We start from the raw sequence: 25,880 nt of genomic DNA, 5'->3' as shown, positions 1-25,880 counted from the left end.
ACCAAGGCACATTGAACAAATACGAATGTATGCAGAAATCGGCATGCATTGTGCAGAGAAAGAGAAGGCAGAAAACAAAGTGAGTAAACAGTGCCATTCTGATAAGGCCTTAACACTTCTCACATTAGAGATGAAAAGAAACATGGTCAGAGCTTTTTGGAAAGTAGTGTAAAGGAAGTATAGTTTGGAAAAACACTTTGGAAAGTCACTGTTGTAATAGGATTGTGATTAATTTTTCTTTTACTCTCAGTCTTGCAGCTAGTCAGGTTTCAAAGTGTCAAGTAAATTTAATTAGAAGGTAATTCTGGCATCTTGGCCTGTACTTACATATGTGCTTCTATAATGCTCAAGGCTACATTAGGATGAAATACAAGCTTGTATGTTTATATATATGGGGGTGTATATATATATATATATGAAAATCTGCATTGTATATTGCTTCTGATGAAAACCACGTTTATAAATGTAAGGCAGTGTTATTAGAACTGTTCTTTGGGCCTTTTGTTTTTTAAGGAATCATCTGGTAGCTTGGAAAAGACACTATTCATGGGTTGGCAGCAGCTTCAATAGCTGCATTAGAGCTTGGCATGCACTGATATTGTAAGTGTATTTAAATTAAGTGGGTGATGTGAAATGCTCTTTTTACCTCTAGGAAAATATATACTTGTGGTACAAGTGTAGTGTGTGAAATGAGTTCTGTAAACAGTTGAGACAATTGTATAACATTACAAGTCTGTTTTATTAGTAGGAGTTCTTTTCAAGGAGAGGTCTTCTCTGCAAACGCATGTAGGCATAATCATCTGGCATAAAAAGGGAAATCACAGCTCTACAAAGAGTGTAGGAATCACCTAAGAAAAAAAAGAAAAATTCTGTGCACATGCAATTTCTTCTGGATGAACATTTTTGTCAGTTTCACTGACATTCAGGAAGATGATAAAACTACACAAATTAAATTATTATCTTTGCTGGCACAAACTTCTTTCGAGTAGAGGACAGCTATCATAGTAGCTATGACAGTAAAGCCTAACCAGAAAGACTGCTGCAAGTGCTTCTCATTTCTGGGAAAGAGGAAATTTGTGAAACTTGCAGTAATCTGATTCTTATTTTCCCAACTTCATTTACACAAATGTTCTGATTATGTTGGTAAATAGTGTCTCTTTCAGACTCGTGTCCATCAACTGAGACAGAGGTGCTGTTTAGTTGGTCTAATTTACAGTTCCAAGACTTCCGCTGAAACAGAATTCCAGGAATTGTGATTTTAAGCCTAGTGATTTGTAAGGAGGGATTGTGTCCAGATAAGATTATGGGGGCACTTAATTTGAAGAAGAGAGAGAATTTTCTTCCTCTTTTACAACATTTGTTTAGTTCTTGGTGATGCTAAGGCTTGATCAGCAAAGTGCCTTGAAATGTATGGGGGTGCTACTGGGAATCTGTCTTTATAATACTTTGCTTCCTTTCCATGGTCTGCTGAAATTTCCTCTTCTTTAGTGATGTATAAGATGACCGCCACTCTTTACTGGCCTTCACGTTGTTTTCAGGGCTTTACTGTGTGATAGTTCTCAGGAAAATTAGGACAGGTTAATTAAAACTGGTGTCTGTATCTTCAAGTATGTGAAACTTCTGTGAAGGTCTTTGCCTCAAAAGTGAAGTAGTTCTAATTTGCTGTACCGTAATCTACCTCCAAGGTTTGCTACTCCTGAATTTGAACATCCATGTGGAGGTATGATGCACTTCATTTTAGTAGCCCTGACTGCATAATACCTAGAAATTAATTTAGATTTATGGTATGTATCAAAATTTATACTACCTGTTTCTGTTTTAACTCCAGGTGTAGTAATTCTTATTCTTGAATAAAATTGTCTGTCTCAGTTACCTTAATCGTATTTAGAAATACGTTAATCTGATTTGTATTGAGATTCTTTTTTGCTGTAGTCACAACTTATTCAGAAATAGTTAATCAGTAACAAGTGTTGTGAATTGACTCATGTCCTTTGTTAACTTTCTTGCTGTCCTGATGTAGAGACGACCTTAAATTGATTATTCTGATTTGATATATGCAGTCTGGGTTGAATAGCTTGCCATGACATTTCCTTAAGTTTTGAGATGTCTTGAGAACCATGCCAGTTGGTAGACTATCTAGTGAAGGAGACACTGATTTGGTGTGTATCTAAGTATACTTATTTTTTACAAACTGACGTCCTTGCTTCAAGAAAGGGCTACCTTATTGTTCCAATGCTATGAGAAGGGAGCTTGGAAGACAGGTGCACCGCTTGCAGCAACTGAAACTTTTGGTTTATAACATCTCTATCCATTTGGCCAAAGTCATATAGAAAATCCTTGAAGAATAACTCAAGAAAATTTCTTAGAAATGCTTTCTAGACTTTCAGCCTTCTGTATTGCAGGAAACATCAATCAGCAAACAGTTGAATCTTCCATGTATGAATGCTGCTGTTAGCTTCTGGACCCAAATTTGTTGCTGGAGGTTTAGAAACTTGATGGTTTAATCTACAGAAATACAGGTGCTTGCAGAAGTTGATGGACTGGCTTCTTCAAACTGGAAGAAATATACCATACCGGGTTCCTCATCCAGTGTGGGAAATGTTGAATCATTGGATTTTTAATACTGAATAAATTCCAACAACAACTTCAGTTAATACCTGCCTTGCCATTATCTGGCAGGAATTTGTAAAGATCTGGACCTCTCCACTTATGTTACAGGTGGCAGCCTCGGGAGCTCTGATTTTCCAGGGCATGAGAGAGCTTGGCACTACTGCTGGTTCCATATTTGAAAGGATTCCTATGGACCGTTAGACTCAAATTCACCAGGTGCTCACCAAACCTCCCTTCGAACCTGTCATGAAGAGTTAAGTGTTGTCTAGTACCATCAAAGTCATCATCTTTGGTATGGGAGGTAAAGTGAGATAAATGCACTGTCCATCAAAGAACTGTTCCTACATTTCTTGGATAAAATCATCTTGTGAACAAACTCCAGCTGCATAAAGATCAAATAAACTTTACATTGGATCTGGGATATCTAATTTCATTTCTGGGACATCAGAGATTTATTGACTGTTACTTACTTAAGCAGAGTATTTTCCTTTTACGTTAACAAATGCGCTGTCGTCCTTACCTCTGCCCTTTTCACTGTGGTTACTAGGAAAGTTGCAGGCTGCTAAAGCAGGTATTTCCAAGTGGAAATCTGTAAAGAAGCAGCTAGATAAAAGAAAACAAAGACATCTCCCAAAAGGCGTATGGCCCATTACACCAGGGCTGTAGCTGAGAAATAAAGCCTATATGAAAGAAGTCTAAGGCGGCTGAGCTAGTCACCTCTTCGTTACATTGTTAAATGATCTGTTATGGAGACGGGTGTTTCAGGGTTGGTTTTGGTTGGGGTTTAGAGGGTTTTTTGATATATTTAGTCTCTTCTAGTCAGTGCTAATTATTAATGCTTTTCTTTTATAATTCCTGTTTTCTGTACTGTTTTCTCTTTGCTAATTCCTGGTAGTGTCTCCAGATTGGTAGATATGGCATGTGCATGAAAAAGGGCCATTTTGTTCCTTGTCTGTAACTTGACCTTGTATTACACATATCCATCAGTCTGGAATTTATCTCCTTTCTTTTTACAACTAATAAATCTTATTGCTCTTAACAGGTTTGGTTCTTTTGGCATGCCTCTGCCTTATTTCATGAGGAGGAGAGGAAAAATATACAGAGACTACTTCTCTTTGATATTGTTGGGATTTATTCTAAAAACGCTTGGTATTGATGGATATGTAGTTTAACAAATGTATAAAACTTACAGATTTAATATTCAAAGAGTCTTTGTGCTGTTGCCTTTTCTCAAACAGTTAGATAGATTCAAAGAGCCTCCAGCATTTGGACCAATGTGTGACTTACTGTGGTCAGATCCTTCAGAAGATTTTGGAAATGAAAATTCACATGAGCATTTCAGTCACAATACAGTCAGAGGATGCTCATACTTTTATAGGTGAGAGTATGCTATGATCTATTTGATGTTTTAATGCTGACTCTTGCTGCATATTTTAAGATAACTTCTTTTACTTACAGTTCTTTTCATTTCACAGTTATCCAGCAGTTTGTGAATTTTTGCAAAATAATAATTTGTTGTCAATCATTAGAGCACACGAAGCACAAGATGCAGGGTAAGTACTTTGTATCTTTAAAGAAATTATTCACAGTCTAAAAATGAATTGCTCATTGCTATAAGATGTAAAATAATCTGTTTGGTTTTGCAGTTATAGAATGTACAGGAAAAGTCAAACTACAGGGTTCCCATCATTAATAACAATTTTTTCAGCACCTAATTACCTGGATGTCTACAATAATAAAGGTAAGAACTTGTTATTAAAACCTGTATGTAATAATAAAATAAAAATGTCTTTCTAGAGAAGCCGTCTAATACCAACAATTTTTTGCCAGGTAAGAAATTAAAGGACAAAAAAAATCCATTGGTAGAAGTTATAGTATGAGGGTGTGACATAAATTACAACCTCCTATAAGATAGCTTGAAGCACAAATGTGGGCACACGTTTCCTTTGTAAAACCTGTTCCTATTTAGTACTTCTGAATGTATCACCTGGTGTTTTCCAGTCAGGCAAAGCTTTCCTGTGCTGTGAGTTTTCACTCTTCTGGTTGTGTTTAGCTTGTGGACTAAGGAAAGGAGGAAGCACTGACCAGCAGCCTGTGCATAATGTAGTTTGTGTTGTGTATTGTGGCATCTGACAGTCCAGTTGTGATGGTACAGGGCCACAATGGCTGTGTATGGGAAATCAAGAAAGAGCAAGTACTGATCTAAATGCTGATCACCATTGGAAATGTTATTAGGGAGGTGTAAAACAGAAGGAATTCCTTTTTGTCCATCCTCTGCTTAAGATAAAGTTGCCCAGGAGAAGCATGCTTAATAGTGTGGAGCAAGATTTACAAGTCAGAATTGCAGAGAAGAGCTTAGCTGTGAATTAATATTATTCTATAGATGAGAACAAAGTTCAACAACAGAAATAATTAAAAATGAAGCCTGCTGAAATTCAAGTATGACATTAAAGTATGGCATTTCAGGTATGTGATGAATGAATGCTCTCCAAGTATTCAAATAGTGTTCTTTGAAAGCAAGACCTCTTTTGTATGAAATATATAGCATTTTCTCCCACCCACCTCCAAAGAACCAGCCCCCCAATGCACACCACTTACGTAGGTTGATTACCTGTACAGAGGAGAAGATGAGCTGTTGTTACTTGCACAAATTGTAAAGGAGAAATAAAAACAGCTTCAAGTGGCTTTTTACCTTTTTTCACTGTCTCTGTGGATATCACATTTTTAAGAATCCTTTTTTGCATCAGCTGTTCCCAGTGTAATGCTAGCGTGAGTACAGAAAAGTGCAATCAGTGCTCATTTAGCTTTAGAATTTTTCTGTTTTGTTTCTCCGTGCTTCCCTTTCTCTGCGATTTTCTAGATTTCTATAGTTTTACTCCAAGCTTACCATGCGGGAAGACACATAAAGAGTAAAGCCTGAATCTGGATATACTGCCCTTCTGAGTTAGGATTTTGTTAAAGTTGCTGAAATTATACCTTTTCAGGACCTTTAAAAATCTTTGTTTATTTTAGACCTATAATAGGATAGTACAGAATTATATTGACATGTAACAGTATCTTAAACTGCAACAAGTGCATTAGAAACCCAAAGTTCTCCATTAGAAATCTGTCCTGTAAGTACTGTGAAAGAGAACAGAGTATCTCTGGGATTATTTTGTCTATAGTATAAAATAGAGCTAAAACAAACCTGTGACTTTACTCTTGCGGTACTTCCAAGTTTTAAACGTTCTTTTCAAAATGTCTGAATTTTATTTTAGCTGCTGTATTAAAATATGAAAACAATGTGATGAATATCCGTCAGTTCAATTGTTCTCCTCATCCTTACTGGCTACCAAATTTTATGGATGTTTTCACGTGGTCTTTGCCATTTGTTGGAGAAAAAGGTAGGCAAAAGTTACACATCTAATGAACATCTTCCCTTTTTCTCCCAGACTGATTTTGGGGAAGTTGGGTTGGTTTGATTGTTTTTAATATATTTACCAATGAGAGATTAATTGCATAATTTTTGTGAAAATGGGTATGTGTATTTGTTTTTATCAGGTAGAAGATTTGGCGAAATTGTTAAACTGATTTGGAGGGGTTTTTTGGCATGTGAAAACGCCATTTCTGAGAAAGGACAGACTGAAATACAACTTGTTTTACAGGTTTTGGTTGTTTTCTTCACCAGTTTCAGTCAATATAGTTAAAACTGCATCTAGTAAAGCAGAGGTGTTAACAGAAGTTATAACTTCTGTTGAGGGTATATACCTGCATGTGGAGTCAATACGAAAGTTGTTCATATTCTACAAATGCTGGGGTATATACATTATTAATCTTGTATGGTTATAGGTATTATAAACTATGTTGAGATGTTTGTGTAAAAATTTAACTTCTATATAGTTATAACAGATTGACCTTCATTAAAGATAACTTTTTCAGTTATAATTTTTCTTGTAAAAAAAAGATAATTTAGCACAGATCCTCTTTTTTTTCCTCCCCTCTAGAGCTGATAACTCTGAATCTAGGACACTGGGGCTCCAGGTAGTCTGCAGTTAAAAAGCAATGAGGTTAGAGGCTATTTGGGTCTGTTTAAAATTCTTCCATGGCAGGAACTGGTCTTTTTATGAAAGAGATCTGGAAAGATCTTTAAATGTCTTTGAAAAGTGTTCTTGAGATGATATATTTACAGTCCTATAAACTGAGGATTCTAGATTTGTTTATATTGTCTGTAGTGAGCAGTTAAATACAAATAATTTGGACACTTTTTAGTGTGGTTAGCCCACTCGACAGTTTGGGTTTTTTTAATGGAGAGACCTGACATTTGAAAGGAGATTTTTGTTTATATCTCTCTTACCTGGTGGTGCACTGGATAACATTTTCAACAGCAAAGTGTTAATACCGTTTGTTTTGCTTTTGTTATGGTGCTGGTGATGAGACACCCAAGTACTGTTCACTAAGTGGGTTTTGACCCGCTGTATGCCTGAAACTGCTGGGATCATCGCCCTTGCAGTTTGTCTTGCCTTTGGACAAATACATACTGCCACTTTTGATGGAGGATACAATGTCAATATTGTCTGGTCTGTGTTGAGTAGATCAAAATCAGAATAATTTGGTGCGTGTTTTCTGTTGTTAAAGTAGACAGTAACTCTTGCTCATGAATGGAGAAGAATACCATAGCAGATAACACAGGAACTGTATGAATTACTCATGAATAAATGTAGACAGCAATTTACAGGGGTTTTAACCAACCGACTGAACTTCTGGAATACGTTTCAGAATACTCTAGGGGGAGGAGAAGTTTGACTGTTTTAAGAAAGAGTCTGATATACGTGGGAAAGATTGAGTGGCAGAATAGGGAAATTCCTGGAGAAAGAAAATATAAGCTTTTTGAGACGAGTTTGTGTATCCACTATGCTAATATTTTTAAGGGGTGTTTGAAAAGATGTGTACTTTGCACCATATTTATATCATAATCTTTTCCTGCTTCAGTGCTTCTGCTACGTGCCTGCAGATGCCAGGAATGGAATAGCTTTCTCTTTTTAAACCTGAATTTCAGCAATCAAAAGGTTTTAATATTTAAGTAAATTTTGCATAAAATCTAGTTCAAATACTTATCCTAATGTAAAAATACTAATACACAAGAAGACAATTCTTGCCTGAAGGAACTCCTTGTAAGATAATGGAGAAAGCTCTGCTGTGTTCTTTGATTATTAGGTGGTATAATTTTTAACTGCTTATTTTTCTAAGCTTTTTCAATTCCATGACAGTGCACATCAAGAAAAACAGATTTTTGAAAACATATTAGTGAGCAATGGCTATGATGTGGGATGCTCATTTACTATAGTTGCTGGTGACTAGTTTTATCTTGCGTACATGGAAATATTTAAAATTCTACAGGGAATGAATTAAGATTTATTTTTTCCTATACAGTAACAGAAATGTTGGTGAATGTTTTGAGCATTTGCTCTGATGATGAACTGATGACAGAGGGAGAAGATCAATTTGACGGTAGGGGTTACTTTACATTATATAAATCTCTTTAATGGTAATAACTTGTGATACAGTTTATTTAGACTGGCATAATATTACCTTGAATTTGAAGAAAATTGCCTTCAATTTTTTCTTTAGATAATGACACTTTGGGGGTAGCAGAGAAGGGAATTGTGGTTTTGTGTTTGTGATCAAGAAGCAGTAAATATTTGTATCTGATTTCTATTTGAAACTGAGACTTTTGCGGAAAATTATCAGAATTTCTTGTCACTTTAAATTTGAAACATACTAAACTTATTTTGCTAATATTTAGAATAAATTTATTGTAAGATCTTAAATTTGATAATGATCGCTCTTCAATAAAGAGTTAATACAGGTAAAAGATACATCTTATGGCACAAGTTTAAGTCTTGGTGTTTGAGTTTAAAGCATAAAATTTAGGAGAACTTTTATATGTACACTGTATAATATGTGTCTGTATAATGAATTATAACATCTTTCAGTCTTGTAAACTACAATACAGTAGATTGCTGAGGAGATGTTTGTAGCACGGTGATTAAGAAGCAACACTAACATGAAGACCTAGCATATCACACTTGCTTTTGTTGTTTTTTTACAGCAGTGCTTAATGTCACACCTGAAAGATTCTCAGCCTTACTTCATTTTATCCAATAACAGAACTAATTGGGTGGATTGTTTGATGATGGGGGAGGAGGAAGGAAAGTTTCAGCAGCCTTTGATGGACGCTAAAGATCATTTATAAAGATATTAGACCCCATTCTTAATGTTTGCTAACTACTGTATTCAAACTCAGTAGCAGAACAGTGGTGTGCCAAGCAGCTGTGTGTGTTTTGGTGGGAACGCTTTGGTTATGAGCCACTTCAGCTTTGCTGCCATTTAGATTGTTGCCGGAAGTGTGAAAAATTAGAAATAGTCTCAAATACGATCCTGCAAACAGTTAATTTATGTTTTCATTCAAGTAATCTTACTAAATTGAGCATTAAGCGATTATACCGAGCATTTGCAGGGGTAAAGTTTGGTGGTATTCCGAGGTGTTAGTGTTTCAAGTGTCCAGTGTAAGCGCAGTCATCTGTTGATTGCAGATGCCCTGTCTTTAGTGCAATAGTTGCAGTTTCCTGATTTGAATTATTTTATTCTTCTGTCTCCTTTAACAATTTCTTTGCTTGTTGCATCTCTTAATGCCACCTAGGTACTGTCTACGCTTTATCTTTCTATGTCGGTGGATTTTTTTTCTAACTGTTGACTTTCAAGCTTTCACTTGTTTATCATCAAATTTTAAAATACACTCAACAATTCCATTTCTTGTTCGATGAATGCATTTTTAAGTGTTGCAATTTTCCATTTTATTTTTTCACATTTCTTCCCCATTCCTTCTTTATTACCACTTCCAAGTTAAATATCTTTATTTTATTTGTCTCACTCACCTTTTTCTCCATCGTTCACTTCCTTTTTTTCTGGACTCTCCATCTGAAGAGCGACTCATATATGGCAATAAAAAAGGTACAGACCAGACAGGGTAGGAATGTTTTGAAATATGACTTCATAGAACCTGGAGTATAAGTATTAATGCAGAAAATACCTTTCTGTTGAGAGACATATATAGCATTTTATTAGTAGTAGCCATTTTAATGGGATGTTTATAAAGGCTTTTGTATTTTGTTATCAGAAGTCATATTCCAAGACATCTGTCTTTCTGTGCATGAATTTTTTTCCTCCTTTCTTCCATTCCTTTTTTTATTATTATTTTGGTAGAATTTCATTCTTTTACGTATTTCTAAAATTTTATCTTTGATCCTGCATGTGTAGGGAGTGTTCAGTTGTCTGTCTTGCTCTTTAATAATTTTATTGTGAGATTTTTTTAAGATTGTGCATGGAATGTGTTTATACAATGTTCCAAAACCTGCTTTGTATGGTACTTCTACTTTCCTCCAACTGAGATGTCAAAAAGATACTTTCTGATTGGTATGTGCAATTTAGAAGATGGCTGGATTCAAAATGTAAAAGGAAGCCTGCTGACTTAAACTCATGGTCTATCACCTGGTTTTTGGAAATGCAAGGGTAGATAATTCTGTGCAGAAAAATTCTTCTGACCATTACTTACCTAATAATCAATTTACTCTCTGTATAAATTTGTCACTTCCAGAGAGTATTTTTAATACTTGGAAGGTATTATATTATACAGATGTTGCCAAAGCTTATGTGAATTCTTTGGAATATAATAGTATGAGTGTTTCAGAGTTTGTTTCTTGTGCAGGCATTCGGAATAGAAAATGGGAGAGTTCTTTGTTGTATGTCCTCTAAATTAGGGTGTCATCAAGACGTCCTTCTGCAAGCAGATGCCACCTCAGTGTCTCATCTCTGAACTAACCGGGCTCTGGTTGCCCCATGAGTGCAGAGCCGCAGCCTGGATGAGTATGTGTGGCCTTTTGGCTTGGCTGCCTTGCTTCTGGAGGGCTGGGGTGATGAAAGATCATGTTAAAAAACAAAACCAAAAACCAAACAAACACCAAAACTACCCAAGACCAGCCTCTCTCCATGTAAGGCAGAGGGACCTGGCAGAGTTGGGATACAGGCACAAGCACTGCCCGAAATCTTTTCCACCTGCATGTTACAGCTCTGCACCACTGTAGCCCTCACAGACATGTAGGTAGGAGTAAAACTGAGGGGCTTATGGAGAAAGATTGATTGGTGCCTCATTTAGTCGTAGCCTTGTCAAAAATTCTGAGGGAGTCCCCTTCTCATTCCAGATCCTCAAGCTGTAATGTAGTAGTGTTCAAAGAGAGAAAGTAAAAACTTCTAGAACTTTAAAAATGGAAAGATAAAATTTAAAATAATTTTCAGTAAAAATAGAATAGTTTAGCCTGTCCTACTCAAAGTTTTTCCTGAGCCTTCTGGGGGTTTTTAAATATTTTTATTTTATTTTTTGTTTGGTGTCTGCAGTTCACTAAAGTGTTTCCTTTGTCTGAAAAAGCTTTACTCAGTAGTTCCTGGCTTTTTTTCATTTAAGTGGATTGGCAGGTGTTTGTTGTGCCCTGAGATTCTTTCATTGTGTTTGTACAAAGGTCGTCTCTTGCTCCCTTTTTTCTTTGCTGCTGCTATGCATTTTCCTTCTTGTGTGATTTTGTTATTATTGTTTGCCCCTATATGCTTTGTCTTTCGTATTTGATCTGGTTTGGTGGGAAGTCTGCCCGCTCTGTGCCACAGAAGGCCTTGTGTTCTGCAGCTGTGGTGTGAGCAGGGCGACTGGTGTGCCGGTGCACGCACTCACCTGGAAGCTGAGCACTGGTGAGCAGGGACGAGAAGGGGCTTCTTGCACGGCTGCCTCCCTTGAGAGCAAGTAGAGAAATTTGTGGGTATGCAGCTTTCCTCTGCCCACTTCTGTGATCCTCTCTTCTACGTTCTTGTGAATTGGCTTGGCAACTTTTTCATGAGCACCTTTCTCCTGGGGTTGAGGAGCAACGATATATGGAGGATCTGGAATACCTAACAGAGCTGTCCGAGTTTGCTCACTTCTGGTGCCCTGTGGCTGAATTCCGAGTGTGACTGGGTTGCTCTTATCTTGGTGTGGTTGATACTCTCCTTCCCCAGTGGCTGAGGAGAAGTAAGGATTTCAGTTTTGGTATCTCCTCACCTACCTGCACTGTTTTAGTGGAACTGAGGAGCCAGCAAAAGGAAAGAGGACGAGGGGAAGGACGACTTTAAAACATTGAAACAAACCAGCAACACCTGATGTTGGAGAAAGGGGCTTCTGCTTCTGTAATGTCAAGGCAGGCGAAGGCGGCTTTCTTTCCCAGTAGCCTCTTGTCAGAGTTTTGTCTTCACTTTTATCTGTCACAAATGGTATTTCTCTGCTCAGTGGAATATGCAGTATTTACTCCAGATCTTTGGTATTTGTAATTTCTGCAGATGATGCAAACCTAAGTTGATATAAAACATAAAAATTAGGTGGTAAGGGATGTAACACTGCAATTCTTTGGCATTTTATTTTATGAGCTTTTTTGTGGGTGTATGTTTTGGGGAGTTGACATAAAAACAAGTAAACTACTGTTTTCTCTTTGACAGCTGTGTAAGAATTAGCAACAAATTTTTTTTTTTTGTGGCTTTAATGTCTCTTTGGCTTCTGTATTGGGCTGCATGCCTACATCTTGATATACACAGTGGTCAGTGAAGAATTTCAAGTGTAAAATTTTGGCAAATGGGTTATGATAGTTACTACACGGTAGTGGGTGGTAATTTAGGTGCTTGCTAGCTCTAGCAAATCACTGTGAACATCCTAAATTTTTTTGTGTTTTGTGGACACAGAGGTGATGATGGTCTTGGCATTCTGAAGCCATAATTTTATAACTTTGTGCCCTTAAGTGTTTGGGTACTGGCCTCCTGTGAAGAGTACTGAACTTAAACAGTTGTGTTGAATTCGATGCACTTTTAAAACGGTGGCCCTGTAAATACTCATGAGCTTGAGACTCTCTCTTATTCCATTGAAAGTAGGTACAGCTGCCGCACGGAAAGAAATAATCAGAAACAAAATTCGAGCAATTGGAAAGATGGCGAGAGTCTTCTCTGTTCTCAGGTACTTGCATGACTTCAGCATTCCTAAAACCCTTCTTATTATGTATATTATGAAAACATATCTCTGTTTCAGGAAAATGGATGCCAGACACTTTCAGGGAGATAACTGTGCATCAGAATGTTGTTTGGCATATTGATGCACCCCATTGATGTTGGTATTTTGGGGTAAAGAATATTTCTTAAATTATTTTTGAGGCATGTTTGAGGGAATTAGAGAACATGATCTTTAGTTTACAAGCTATTTGTCCAGCCGTTAACAACAAGTGTTGGAAAGACAATACAAGATGTTGAAATCAAGGGCGTATTGGAGAAGGTCAGGACTGGCTTGGAAAATTTCTGCCATAGCAGAAAGTTGAGAATTAGGGTTATTTTTGTTTCAGGGGGTTTTTTTGTTTGTTTTCAGTTTTAAAAAAAATGCCATTTCTTGTCCCGGTCTAGATCTAGAGATTTCATGATCACATTTACCCAAAATGTATAGTTTTTCACAGACCATAATTGTTCAAATAGGGGTATTTTTTTTAAGTTGGTGTTTCGTGAAGCATAGACAGTTTGAGCAAAATTGCGGACTGTTTTAGTGCACTGAGATACGTTCAGTACCTCATGAGGCATTCAGTGCTAATTTCAAGGCTAATGAGCCTGCAGGTGAATAATTACTCAGAATTGGTTCACAAGTAACCAGTGTTTATAACGCCTATGCAGGGGAGAGACCGGTATGGAATAGAAATATTCGTTGTTTGAATTTGAATGTACATTTGTATTCAGTCTTGACATGCAGAAAGCACAGGAAAAATAGGCTCTCCTTCTCCCCATCCCTGATTTTACTTTATTCCAAGTTTTCATGAGCGGATATTTAAGGTTTTGTTATTGTTTTTTCTCCCGCCAGGGAGGAGAGTGAAAGTGTGCTGACACTCAAGGGTTTGACTCCCACTGGAATGTTACCTAGTGGAGTGTTGGCTGGAGGACGCCAGACCCTGCAAAGTGGTAATGATGTTATGCAACTTGCTGTGCCTCAGATGGACTGGGGCACATCTCACTCTTTTGCTAACACTACACATAATGCATGCAGGGAATTTCTTATGCTTTTCAGTTCTTGTCTTAGCGGCTGATACGAGCATAGTGTTATGTGTTAATCAGACAATGTGAAATGGATACTTAACCAGGGTATAAAACTAAAAGCAAACGAGTTCAGTGGTGTCAGGCCACATTTTTCAGACTTTAAGCTTCCCTAGTTTACAATTTTTCAGGTGGCACAGGTGCCCGAAGTGGGGCGACTTGACAGGTCTGGTACTGAGGTATTTGATCATTGCAGATACAAAAACAGCAATGTAATTTTGCATCATTACTCGTCTGCTTTCCATTAAAATGGTTTTATTATAGATATGTTAGTACTTTCATTGACGATGTCAAATACTTGTTGATATTAACAAACAGCTACAGGCTGCAGAGTTCCATATTACACTCCATTGATAGACTGAAATGTGCTACGTTTTGTACCCTGGTAATTAATGCCAAAGTTTGTTCTCTATGTTGTTTGTCAAATGTTCTATGTATAATTGACCTCCCTGAATTGTCCTTGTAACATGCTGTTTCCTTCCTCTGCAGATGTAGCTGCTTTCTTAGATCTGTCTGTCTCTCTCTAGGTATAGATGTATGTCTGTATAAGTGTTAAAATTAAACCACTATCCCAGACACTTGTCTGTCTCTTGATGTAGAAGCAATGTTGTAGCACCTTGTTTTTGAGGTTTGCTGCATTTGCTGCTGCACGTTGTCTGTGCATTTTGAACAATGCTGTACTTGAAACATACTCAGTAATTGTTATAAAATCAGTTGAGAATAAAGGGATTGAATTTAAAACTTGTAAATAAATCAAAATAAAAGGGTGTTATGAAGTGTGCATATATTTTTTTGCATGAAAATAAAAAGAACTCTATACAAAAATTACCTGTAATCTGGCTCATTGAATATTTTGTAAAAGGTTTTTCTTCTTTTTTTAGTTTGTTGAATCATTGGATCGTATTTTTCACAAGGCCCATAAGTGATTAACTAGGCTTAGGGAAAATGCTATGAGATTGCACCAAATGGATTAAAAGAATGAAGTCCAGGTTTCTCTTCACAATGGTGGATAAGTAAAATACATCAGTCTGAAACCGGACTTCATATCAGCAGCGCTCTTAACATAAATTATTCAAAGACTTTTTCTTGGCCATCTTCAGGCTTTACTAGAAGTATAAAACTGTTGTATGGGACCACTGAATTTTATAACTGTTGAAAGATTGTGATATGTGAATACCACTTTTTATACAATCTATTTTCCAGGAGCAGCTGCTTTTCTATTTTGTGATTTTGGCTGTTTATTTGATTTTTTTGAATTTTCCATGTAGTTTTTTAAAAACCTTTCACTACATTTTCTATTAAACTATCAAAGCTGGTTTTTAATAGCTTTGAAACATGAATGTCACATTCTAAGTCATTTTTCAGTGGACATATAATGTCTACAAGTAAGTTTATATGTCCAGTGTTTGTATGTGATTGTTTCGTGAATGTCTATAACAAGAAATGGTGTGTGTTTCCTAATCCATGCAACTATTCCAAAAGCATATGTTCTAGTTTTGATTTTCATCGTTAATAAGATACTTTATTATGCTTAAAAAAATGAGTCTGCATTCCTCTCACTCATTTAACAGATTTTTATCCATGTTGCGTTACAAATACCAGAGAGGATCAAACTGACTAGAAAATTTTTTTAAACGTGAAACATATGACTTCCTACCATGACTGAAAATGTGGGACATTTGGAAAGTATGCAAAATGCGTTTTGGATTTTTGTGGGTGTGTTTTTGTCTTGACTAGAACTTTTGATGGCAATATTCCTTGATGCACTACATTAATATACCTCGTTTCTTCTAGTCATGTTGATTGTTCAAAATAACTCATGCCAACTGTTAGTTCTCCTTAAATTGCAGTACTTTTTACTGATTAGAATGTTATCGTTTCAGTTTTTAAAAAGTAGAAGTTTTCAAATAATTACGCTTGATTGCAAAGCAAACCAAAAATAAAATGAAACTTCACTAATTGACACTTTTCTAAACCATCATAATATCAGTGAGTTCATACTCTTGGAAAATAATGTGGTCACTGATAGTATAGTAAGATTTCTTACTACAAATATCTAATTCCTTTTTGAAGTATATTGTACTGTGTGGATCAGTATAGTATCAATAATTTAAACTAGTCTAGATTTGAGAAAATAACATAATATTATAGTATTTTTTTACTTGAAAACTCAAAAAATTGGCCAATATGTCGTGGGTTTTCCAGGTTTCAGTCTTATAGGTGCTTGTTTGTCAGTGGCACACTGAGAAAAGGCCTCGTTGTGCTGCTTCCTATTAAATCTAAAAGAAGCTTTGAAAGCTGTAAGAAATTGGAGCATGTGTCTACATTCCTCTGGAGAGCTGGGCTGAAATTTTTTATCAGGGCAAGCATATATATGGACATATATATGTGAGTCACCATAAAGGCAATGCATATGCAATTTTAGCATATATGCCTCGTATAATTCTTAATGTTATTCACATATTCTGTACCATATCTCTGCAAATCCCACTGCTGTGTCAGGAATGTGTTGAGCTACACCCGCTCTCTTTGGTCAGCTCCTGGCCGTGCTCAGAGGTGGGAAGCTTGGTGGCGTTGGCATAAAGCAGAGCCGGGCACCAAGTGCATCCCTCGGTGCGATACAACATGGGCAGCGCCTCAGCAGACTCCTGCTGCAAAACTGTCGGAGGGTGAAATGCAAATGCTAGCTGTAGTAAAAGGGTTAAACAAAGGCAAGTCAGATAAAAAAATATAATTTTGGAAAAAAGTGCAAAATGACATCCTATGGAAGAAGTCAATATATGATTATTATTTTTCCAGAAATATAGAAATATATTTTAAAAAAATTAATATAGGTTATTTTTAGATAGCTTTAGTGCACTAGGAGAAAAACAGACCTTGGGAAATCGTGGCCTTTGTATGTTTCTAAATTTTTTTTAAATGTAGATTGATGGGTTTTAGTATTTATTTTGCTTTCACTATAGTAGCTGAAATACTAAAGACCATTTTAAGTACTATTCTTTCATGTAGCATTTGCTAGTGACTTATTTTGTTAACTGAATATTCTGTGAACTGAATCCAACAAAATTATTTTCAAATTCAGTCAACATCTGGAAAAAAACCCCACAACACAAAAACCAAAAACTAAGGCCTTTTTCAGCAACATCCTAAACACAAGCCTAAATTAAGAAGCCAAATACTTCTTACCTTTCATTGCTGCCCTTGCAGTTAGGGGGCAGTAAGACAGCTTTATGTTGAAGGTTGGCAACAACTTTGTATCAGATCTGTCCCCTAAGTAAAGCAGGGGGAGAGCTGGGACTGAGGATGGAAATGCTATTCAGCCCTCTTAAAATTTGCTCTCAAGTCAGGAATTTTCTGACCAAAGATGTCAGGATTACCTGTGACATTAGTATGATACAGTACTTACTTGAGGTTTGTCAGGGTTTACAAAGAATATAGTTTTAATTAGATGTACCTGCAAAAGAGAATCCAACAAAATTATTTGCCAAATTGAGTCTTTACAGTGTGGGTTTTTTAAGTGCTCATATTTTCCAGTCAGTTTGTTCTTTTATGTCAAGTTGAAAATTATCTTTTTCTTAACCATGATGTATATTCCAAGATCTTTTTTCGAGTAGTAGTACTACAAGTAGAGTGAACTAGGAATACATTTTGAAATTTGTATTTATGACCAAGCTACATAATTTACAGAGATAAATCAGTATTCGTGATCTTTTCAGGAAAAGATTGAAAACAAAGACTTCACAGGTAACAGGAAATGGTGGAAAGAGGTGGTTTTTTTACATAGTTTTGTGTTTGTATGGCAAATTGGTTATAGTATGAAAGTATTGATTTGGTGACTTTCTAAAATAATTCTTAAACTAATTTATTTTTACAATTTGAGAAAGTTTCTTTCCCTAATGTAAACGTAAATAACCATCCGTTCAAGTGTTTTCTTGATTGATTCTGAGATTGCCCCTTGTCTCTGTAGGTTTAAGTGCAGGAAAGAATTTTTTTGTGCAGTACATAAGAGTATTCCACATTATTTCGGTAACAATGCAAGTATCTAATTTCATTTATTTTTTTAGAGTACCTCAGTGGAAGTTATAATTTTATGCAATGGTGAGGTTAAGGCATAGTATAGGCAATAGATACGTAACAACATAGCGTAGGCAATTGAAATGGGTCTGGCTTTTGTTGGATAAGAAATGAGAAGCCATAAACTTCTGTTCTGCTCTAATGCCATATTTTCCTATATAACTATTTTCCCCAACATTTGCTTGATTACTCTGTTATGATTTTTGTTGTGCATCAAGCACTACACAAGTAGGTTTACTACTGTGTGTGCTATTTCTTGTTAATATTTCTGAAACAATGGTGTTAGCATCATGGTACATAATAGGTGAAGTAAAAAGTTGTTACCATTATAGAAACTTCACTACAGTTTTGGTTGTAGGTACAAAGTGGTTTCTTTAGCCAGTCTGCCCTAATAGAGAGTTATTTTGATCTTGATATCCTAATAACCTTATGTTAAAGCTTTGACTTCTAGAGCTAAAAAAAATTGGAAAGACCTTACACCTAAGAAATTACAGCAGATGTTTGGGTTATTTAGTTTGAAAAACAACTAATGAGCTAGACGTTTGTATTTTCACATTAATTCACCTACCAAGACTATGTTAAATCCAAACCTCTTCCTGCTGCAGAATTTGTTGTTGATTCAACTGAACAATTTACGAGACTTTATAAATATGACTTGCTAGATTTGTCTTTTATGGTTTAAATTTCAGTTCAGTTCTCAGAGATACCTGTTTTAGCTTGAAATTCAGTGAGAAAGTGAAGTACTAGTTAAACTTCAGGGTACTAAACATAAAGAGAAAAAGAATTCCTTGTTACTTGAACAGTGCTAGTGTTATTTTTATAGTGTCCTTCCTGGTAATTTAACGAAGCAGTGGTCTCAAATAGATATTTAATATTTTTTTAAGCCATACCACAACTTTAACATCAGTTGCAATTTTCTGTTGCTGTCTTAAAAACAAACAATCAAAAACTTTTAGAAATGTGCGGTTAATAACATCAGTTAATTAGTGTTGCTTTGATATACTTTCAGTTGATAAATTGTATTAGTTAAAACATAGGAGAAGTTTCACTTAAATTTAAAAACAACCCCCCTAAACCCTAATTATCATTTTAACTACTTGTAGTCTAATCTGGCGTAGCATACGATATTAAATTGATCATTGCCTTTTCTGCTGTGCGATATTACACTCTTCATCTTTCTCATTCATTTTGCATGCATCTGCTCACTTCTGTACAGCCACTGTAGAGGCAATTGAGGCTGAAAAAGGTATGATCAGAGTCTTTGCCATGGGCAGAGATCTGTGGTGTCTGGGAGGGAATTCAAAAGTGCTCTGTGTGGGTGTGTTTTACTTTCAACTTGCACAAGCAGAGATGAATCAACTGCATTGATTCATCCTTTTACATGTAACATTCATTTCTGGCTTCAGGATGATGATTATCTTTAATATTTTAGGGAAATTTGGGGGGGTTTTTGGTCTTTTTTTGGTTTGTTTTTACAAAATATGCCGTAGGTTTTTGTATAATAGCATGTTGTGATAACGTGGTGTTGTCTTGAAGTCCTTAAAACTGGTAGTGTTTAGTGGGGTTTTTTCTGCATTCAACTGCAAGGTTTTGTTTGATTGCGGGGGGTTGTATGTGGAAGGAGGGTTGTCTGTGCATGCCTTTTCTCAGCAAATCTATTTTAATGGCTTTGAACATGTTTTTTAAAAAACTTTCCATAACACATCTGGTAGTGCAAGATGTATAAATGTAATGGTTTTTTCTATAGATTTTGAACATAATTTGTTGACCAGATTTATTTCCAGTATATGCACCAGCCTGACAAGATGAGGCATACTAAATTCCATGGATTATCGGTGCTTCTGTGCTAAATAAGTTGTATATATGTCCTTTGATAGTGGTATTGAGCAAAATGCCATCAAATTATTTGGTGTTCAGGGCTTTCAACTTCAGATTGTTGTCTTTTCAGAGAAACCTTAATTTCCTCTTGCTGAATATTCAATGAAGTGAAAGACAAACAGCAGAGCAGTTGAGAGAGGCACCTTTAGGGTTTTTCAGATTTAGTTGCAAAGCGCCATTTAATGATTGTATTCTTTGTTTTTAATTAAGGAAGTCAGATCTCCAAAAATACAAACAAGTGCCATATTCTGTTCTCACAGACACGTGCAAGAGGTCTCATTGTTGTGAGTGGAAAGCTGTACCTGAATCTCCAAAGATTTATTTCACCCCAGAGTCTTCTGTCTTCTTATGTGGTCAACCATTTTGAGGTGTAAATTCACCTACAGACCTCATTCATTAAACTAATCAGTAGCAAAATAATACCTGTTTCTATAGTTATTTTAAATACTTGTGTATTTAAATGACGCCATTGTTTAACCACAGCGCTTACCTCAGTGATTGTGGTTGTGTCCGTTTCCATCACCCACACGATCAGCGCAGAACGTGAACCGCATCCCGCAGTTTTGCCTGCGTGAAAACTGCAGGGTCAGGCCATCGATGCATATGCAGGATGTAAAGCTGCTGTGACTTCTGTAACCCTTCACTGCTTTGCCTCCACTGCACTTGCTGTGCTGCTTAGATCTCACTGACATTCCACCCAGGAGAAGGGGGATGTTAAGATGAGCCTGACAGCCGGGGCAGCAAGCGCAGCTGGTGCTGGTAGCTGGGCCACACCAGGGACACGCAGAAGCAATCAAGTGGGGTTAAACCCCTTGATTCCTACTTGCAGAATATTTGACATAACTAGTTCTTTTTGTTACAAGCTGAAATCACGGTTGCCTTTGAACGTTTCAGGAAAGCAGGTTAGAGAAGCTTTTACTAATACAGATGCAGAGCCATAAGTTTCTTTGGCTGATTTCTTACCTGTTTTTAAACATCATTTGTTAGAAAAAGTATATGCTTTCAACTTACTTTTCCATTACTGACGTATCAAATTTGCATTTTGTTAAGCAATACGAGGATTCTCTCCGCAACATAAAATCTGCAGTTTTGAAGAAGCAAAAGGTTTGGATAGGATCAATGAGAGAATGCCACCAAGAAAAGATGCTCTTCAACAAGATGGTATTAATACTGTAAACACAACAAATGCCAATGGAAACAATGGGACTGGCAACAACAATGCACAGTGACCACATCAGCTTCTGGTTTACTCACTCTTGTCTTGCCTGAGAATTCCTAGATTACTGCTTTTTGATGTGACAACAGACGAAATAGCCAGGGGGATCGCTTGAGGTGACTACTGAACACGACCTGGTCCCGCTGAAGAAAGACCGTCATGCTTTGGAGACAGCAGCCCCTCTCTCCACGTGGTGCCCCGGCCTCCTGGGACCTGTCTCACCTCTTTCCACAGGGCCCAGCCCTGGCTGCTGCAGCTTCGGAAGAGACCTGGGGAGAGGATCGGGCTGTTATCACTAAAGCGCGTCTAGACTAGCATCTTACGCTTATTGTCGTCAACACTTTTAAGTTTACAAATGGGATTTTTCTTTCGGTAGAGGTAGTTCTTGGTTTTTTTGTTGTTTGGGTTTTTTTTTAAATCAGACTTTCAAATACAACCCTAAGAGCTAACTATTTATTAACGGACATTGGTTTAATGAAATGTCTTTAAAATGATAGATTAGAATGGTCTTAAAATATCTGAGGCTGCAAAAACTGTATTTTAAATAGACAGAAAAAATGCCAAAAAAATCTCACTTGGTCATTCTGTAAAATGCTGACCTCAGGTTTACTCCTTAGATGTTGCTAATTCTATACTGTATTCACTGTATTTTTTAGTTACAGCTTATCAGAAGATTTCTATGTAGGAATGTTTATTACTTGAACACAGATTTAAAAAAATATTTAAATGAGAAACTTTTTTGCCCGGCTTTTTCAAGACTCTTCCCCACCTTGAATTTAAAAAAAAATATATATATGTACTAATTTTAAAAGTAAGAACAATATGGAAGTGTTAATTTTAAGATACTTTTAATTGAACTTTGTACATTGTTTAAGTAAATTTTGATTCATATCAAGTCTGTAAAGCTTGGCATTGTATTTTGTGTATGCATGTTTTCATTTTGCAAATATTTAATATATAGACCTATGATGTACATCTGTAGGTTACCTAGATGTTATGCTTACTTTTAGTTTATCGTGAGTATTACGGTTGCATAAATAGCTAATAATCACTGGGCTGAATAACTGCAAGCTTTTTATTATTTTTAAATCTGTAAAGAAAACTGAAACTGTATTGGACATACTTTTTGTTTAGGCAAAGCAGCGCGTAAGAAATTGCTCTGTTCAACTGCTAAGGCATTAGTGAAAGTGTAAACTTGAGACTGCATGTGTTTTGGTATCTACAGGACTGCTTGGTTACAATAAAAATTGAAGCCCTGTGCTAATTTGTTCACAAATAATGGACTGTACTGATTGCCACTGTACTTTGTTACATATTTTGACATTTGCTACATGTCCTTCTCATCCCCTGGAACACAACTTGAAACTTACGTCACTAGAGTTCATCTCCCTTTTTTTTTGTTTGCCATAAAGTACAATCTGTACATACCCCTCCGTTGGAAATTTTATGCATGTTCTGAACTATTCAAGTATTTTATAAACAGTAGCACACAATAAATTTTGTGCATGGGCTGCGGCTCCTATCATTGTGTACTGGTTTTATTTGGCATATGTAGGTCTAATCTGACCTTGAAAATTCTTCAGAAATAGTCTTCAAAATATAAGCTGTTGAAAAAATAGCCTAAAAGGTCAGATTTAGCTTGCAGAGAACTAGTTGGATGTAAATGCTATTTAATTTAAATGTTATTCCTGCTTCTTTTTTTGCCTTTGAGTTCTCTCTCATAAATAAAAAACCTAGCTATTTTCTGTTTGCTAAACTGGACATCCATTGTTGGCTTGTACAAGCTTGTAAGAGCAGGGTTAGTTGATTCTAGAAAGGCTCTGAAGTTCAGCTACGTTTTGTGTGTTGAACTAAACATCCAAGAGTAGTGAAGTGTGGTGGGGCTGCTTTTAGGGCAGGGAGAGCACTGTTTGTTTCACAGTCGATACAGATACACGATTTAGTCTTTTTAGTGTGTTCCTTTTAAAGTAAGGACAAGCTGCCAAACAGGATGAGAATTAAGATAAAAGATTAAAATAATAATTGACATACTATTGCTAATGGAGTTTTAATGTTTGATTTTACTTTATTGCAGATGCATTCTAATTGGAAATTCTTCTCAACATTTGAATGCAGAAGATAAAGTTAAAAATGGTAAGTTTTTGAGAGGTTTTTTTATGAAGCACCCTTATGTTTGTGAGCCGTACAGTCTGCATATGGTGTCGTATTAGAGCAGAACAAACGCATGTTCTTAAGTACGACTGAAATGTTCAATGATGAACATTTCGATGGTACCTTCCTCCTTGTAAGTGCTAGTAGAACATTTGTCAGCCTCACAAGACAGTATTTTTCATTATTTGATACTCAGATCTTAGCTATGATTAGTACTGTGAGTAGCTGGAGTTGTGTATGTGAAGAAAATACAGATTCAAATTTGCCTGGAAATACTGAAACTGGCGAGAACTGGTTCTGATACTTGTGAGGCACTAAGTGTCCAGCTGCAATGATGCTTCCTTGCGATTCCCCTGCAGTATCTGTTGTCTGTCTTAGTTTTTGCCAGATATGAAGGCAGATCTGCAATAAAGGAAAATTTCTTGGGCAGTTATTGATCTGATTTCTTGTGCTGCGTGTCTCCTGTCTCCCTTTAAGCAAGTAGTCAGGTTACAGGATTATTTATGCCTGTAGATTTTGTTTGGGAAGCTGGTACTCATTGCTACCACTGTGTTTCCGAAAGGTGGAGTCTGGAGCTCTTTCTAATTCTTGCATTGTTGGGGGAGAAGAAATTATATCCTCTCTCCTGGAAAACTGTAAGTAGTTTGTGCCGGTCATTTTATGCTTTCAGCGTTTAAGGAGTGGTGGAAGTGTGTGTGTCCTCAATCTGTTCTTGGGTAGAGAGGGGAGGATGCTTGGAAATAGCTCCCTCAGCCAAAGGAGAGGGGTAGCAAAAGCTGTGAGAAGCATGGCTGGTTCCTGGTGTGAGCTGGGGCAGGCGGTGCTGCCCTGCGGGAATGGGCCACTTCTCCAAACTGCTGCATCAAACCATCACCCGCGGGGCTCCAGCAGCGAGGAGGAGCGTTCGGAGGTGGGCTGGGGGTTCTGGCTGTTCCGAACACTGTAAATGTGTTGTAGTGAAACTGAGAAGCCCAAGCACGGAACGTGCTGCAGGAAGGTTTTGGGGGACTTGCTTTAAAGCTGGGACTTGTGCTGTCGAGAAACTTGCTGCCACCTGGTGAGACAAACAGGGAAGACCAGCCTGGTTCCCAGAGCCCGCCTACATTTAGTGTCAAACAGACAGCTTCACCACCCAAAATTATTTATAGTGTTAAACAACAGCTTTCCTTACAAAGCTTATTTCATTCGAATCGTGAAATGGAAAAATTGCTATAATTGTATCTATGGAGCTGTGAAGAAAATTGGCCTCTTCAGCAAAGAGACAAATGGTCGGGATTGGGGTTGTTTTCTCTTAGAAAGCGGTAGGGCTCTTCTGGGTTGAGTCTGAACACTTTTTGAGATAAATGGTCTCATAAACAGCTTTTTTCTAGCATTTAATCCTGAAACACCATTATGTTGCGTACAAAAACTAGGCTTTTTCAGGCGCAGGACGGTCAGTATCAGTTCATTCTTGCCTTGCCTGCTTTTTGCTACAATTTCACTATCAATCATTCAGTTCTTGTTACCTATTTAACAATTCTTTGCTACTAGCATGTAATGAAAATAACTTTTTGCACAAAACAGGCAAATATTGTTAGGATATAGAACCCTATTTATCTGTGCATTTTCTTATAGTAGTAGGATGTACAAGCCAGACAATCAACATTCTGCTTTGAATGACAAGTGAAGCTGTGGGGAAGATTTTAGTCACACAAAAGGATGTAGATGCACTAATATGCTTTAATTATTAAATGCTAAGCTGTTTCACTTGGAAGGATGTTTGCTCAAGAGCAAAGAAACAAGAACCAAAGCTTATGAGAACCTTGGTCAAGCTTGGACAGCTGCTGACAAACTGTGTGTATCACAGTGGATTCTTGCACTAAGGATGGCCCAAGTAATGCAGAGTGGAACGTCTTTTAGTCTCCCCAGATCAACATCCATCCATTGTTCGCATTTGGAATATTTAATCTCACCCAGGAATTTTAAACTGGTCTGTATTCCTCAATTTAATGTCAGAAAAAGTTTATAGTCTGAAGTCAGATTTAGGTTGTGGAACATTCATGGAAGTGAAATACTTAAACTTTTTTGGTACGGTAAACTTGGTATCCATTATTGTTTTGCAAAAACCTTCATGTACATGCTGTGTAAGAGTGACAGGTTTGTGGTACTGGAATCAACACTACCAGCCCTTGCTACTTTTGTTTGAGGAATAATAAGGTTTTGCTGTTTGTGTGCGTCCTATAATACAATTGTTATTTGAAAAAGTATTGCTTAGAAATGTCAGGAAACACATTGCTGCCTGCTGGACTTGAAGCTTCTGTTACATTTATGGCTGGAGACGGATTCAGTGTGGCTTTCTAAAAACCCAAATGCGCTATTCAAAGCTGTTCTTTTTCAGTCCTTTGAAAACACCCTCATAATCATGTATGTTGTCTAGGTCACACTTTCAGTGTTTTACACACTTTCAGTGATTTACGTGTGTTCTGTTGTGTTAGCATTTAGATACTGGCTTTGTTCACTGCTCAGTCATTTGCTGTATAACACATTCCTTTACAAGGAGATACTTCAACACTGGATCTGAGATTATTTCTCCTTTCCCTTGCTGCCTTAAGCATAATGGTAACTAAGCACTAATTGTAACTAATTGAAGCAATTAAATAGGGGGGTACAGTCAGATTTTGCCAAGGTCCTTGAACTCTCTGTGTAATGTGACTTAAACAGAGCACTTGCATGTTTTTCAACATTTTTTCAACATTACAATGGAAAAACATTAAACGGGGGTGTAAAATGCTTTACATCA

General features: G+C 36.8%; 1 protein-coding gene across 9 annotated transcripts in view; it reads left to right on the top strand.

Annotated features, from left to right (window-relative positions):
* PPP3CB (protein phosphatase 3 catalytic subunit beta) overlaps positions 1 to 22,472 on the top strand; it is a 44,720-nt gene extending 22,248 nt beyond the window's left edge. For 2 of the 9 annotated variants that reach the window (XM_065638545.1, XM_065638553.1), the window contains exons 6-15: positions 3,849 to 3,988; positions 4,086 to 4,163; positions 4,257 to 4,351; positions 5,868 to 5,993; positions 8,020 to 8,097; positions 9,574 to 9,600; positions 12,586 to 12,670; positions 13,553 to 13,650; positions 19,073 to 19,102; positions 20,785 to 22,472. In XM_065638545.1, coding sequence (XP_065494617.1) covers positions 3,849 to 3,988; positions 4,086 to 4,163; positions 4,257 to 4,351; positions 5,868 to 5,993; positions 8,020 to 8,097; positions 9,574 to 9,600; positions 12,586 to 12,670; positions 13,553 to 13,650; positions 19,073 to 19,102; positions 20,785 to 20,963 — 936 coding nt within the window. In that variant the 3' untranslated portion in view covers positions 20,964 to 22,472. Of the gene's footprint in view, positions 1 to 3,848; positions 3,989 to 4,085; positions 4,164 to 4,256; positions 4,352 to 5,867; positions 5,994 to 8,019; positions 8,098 to 9,573; positions 9,601 to 12,585; positions 12,671 to 13,552; positions 13,651 to 17,498; positions 17,527 to 19,072; positions 19,103 to 20,784 lie in introns of all 9 variants that reach the window. The other 7 variants (XM_065638552.1, XM_065638546.1, XM_065638548.1 and 4 more) reach the window with 7 other exon arrangements.
* Positions 22,473 to 25,880: the final 3,408 nt, after the last annotated feature.

Source organism: Caloenas nicobarica, chromosome 7, assembly GCF_036013445.1.
Source record: "Caloenas nicobarica isolate bCalNic1 chromosome 7, bCalNic1.hap1, whole genome shotgun sequence".
In the NCBI taxonomy this organism is placed as follows: Eukaryota; Metazoa; Chordata; class Aves; order Columbiformes; family Columbidae; genus Caloenas; species Caloenas nicobarica.
The sequence above is the reverse complement of the archived record's forward strand: the minus strand, read 5'-3'. Positions and strand labels throughout refer to the sequence as shown.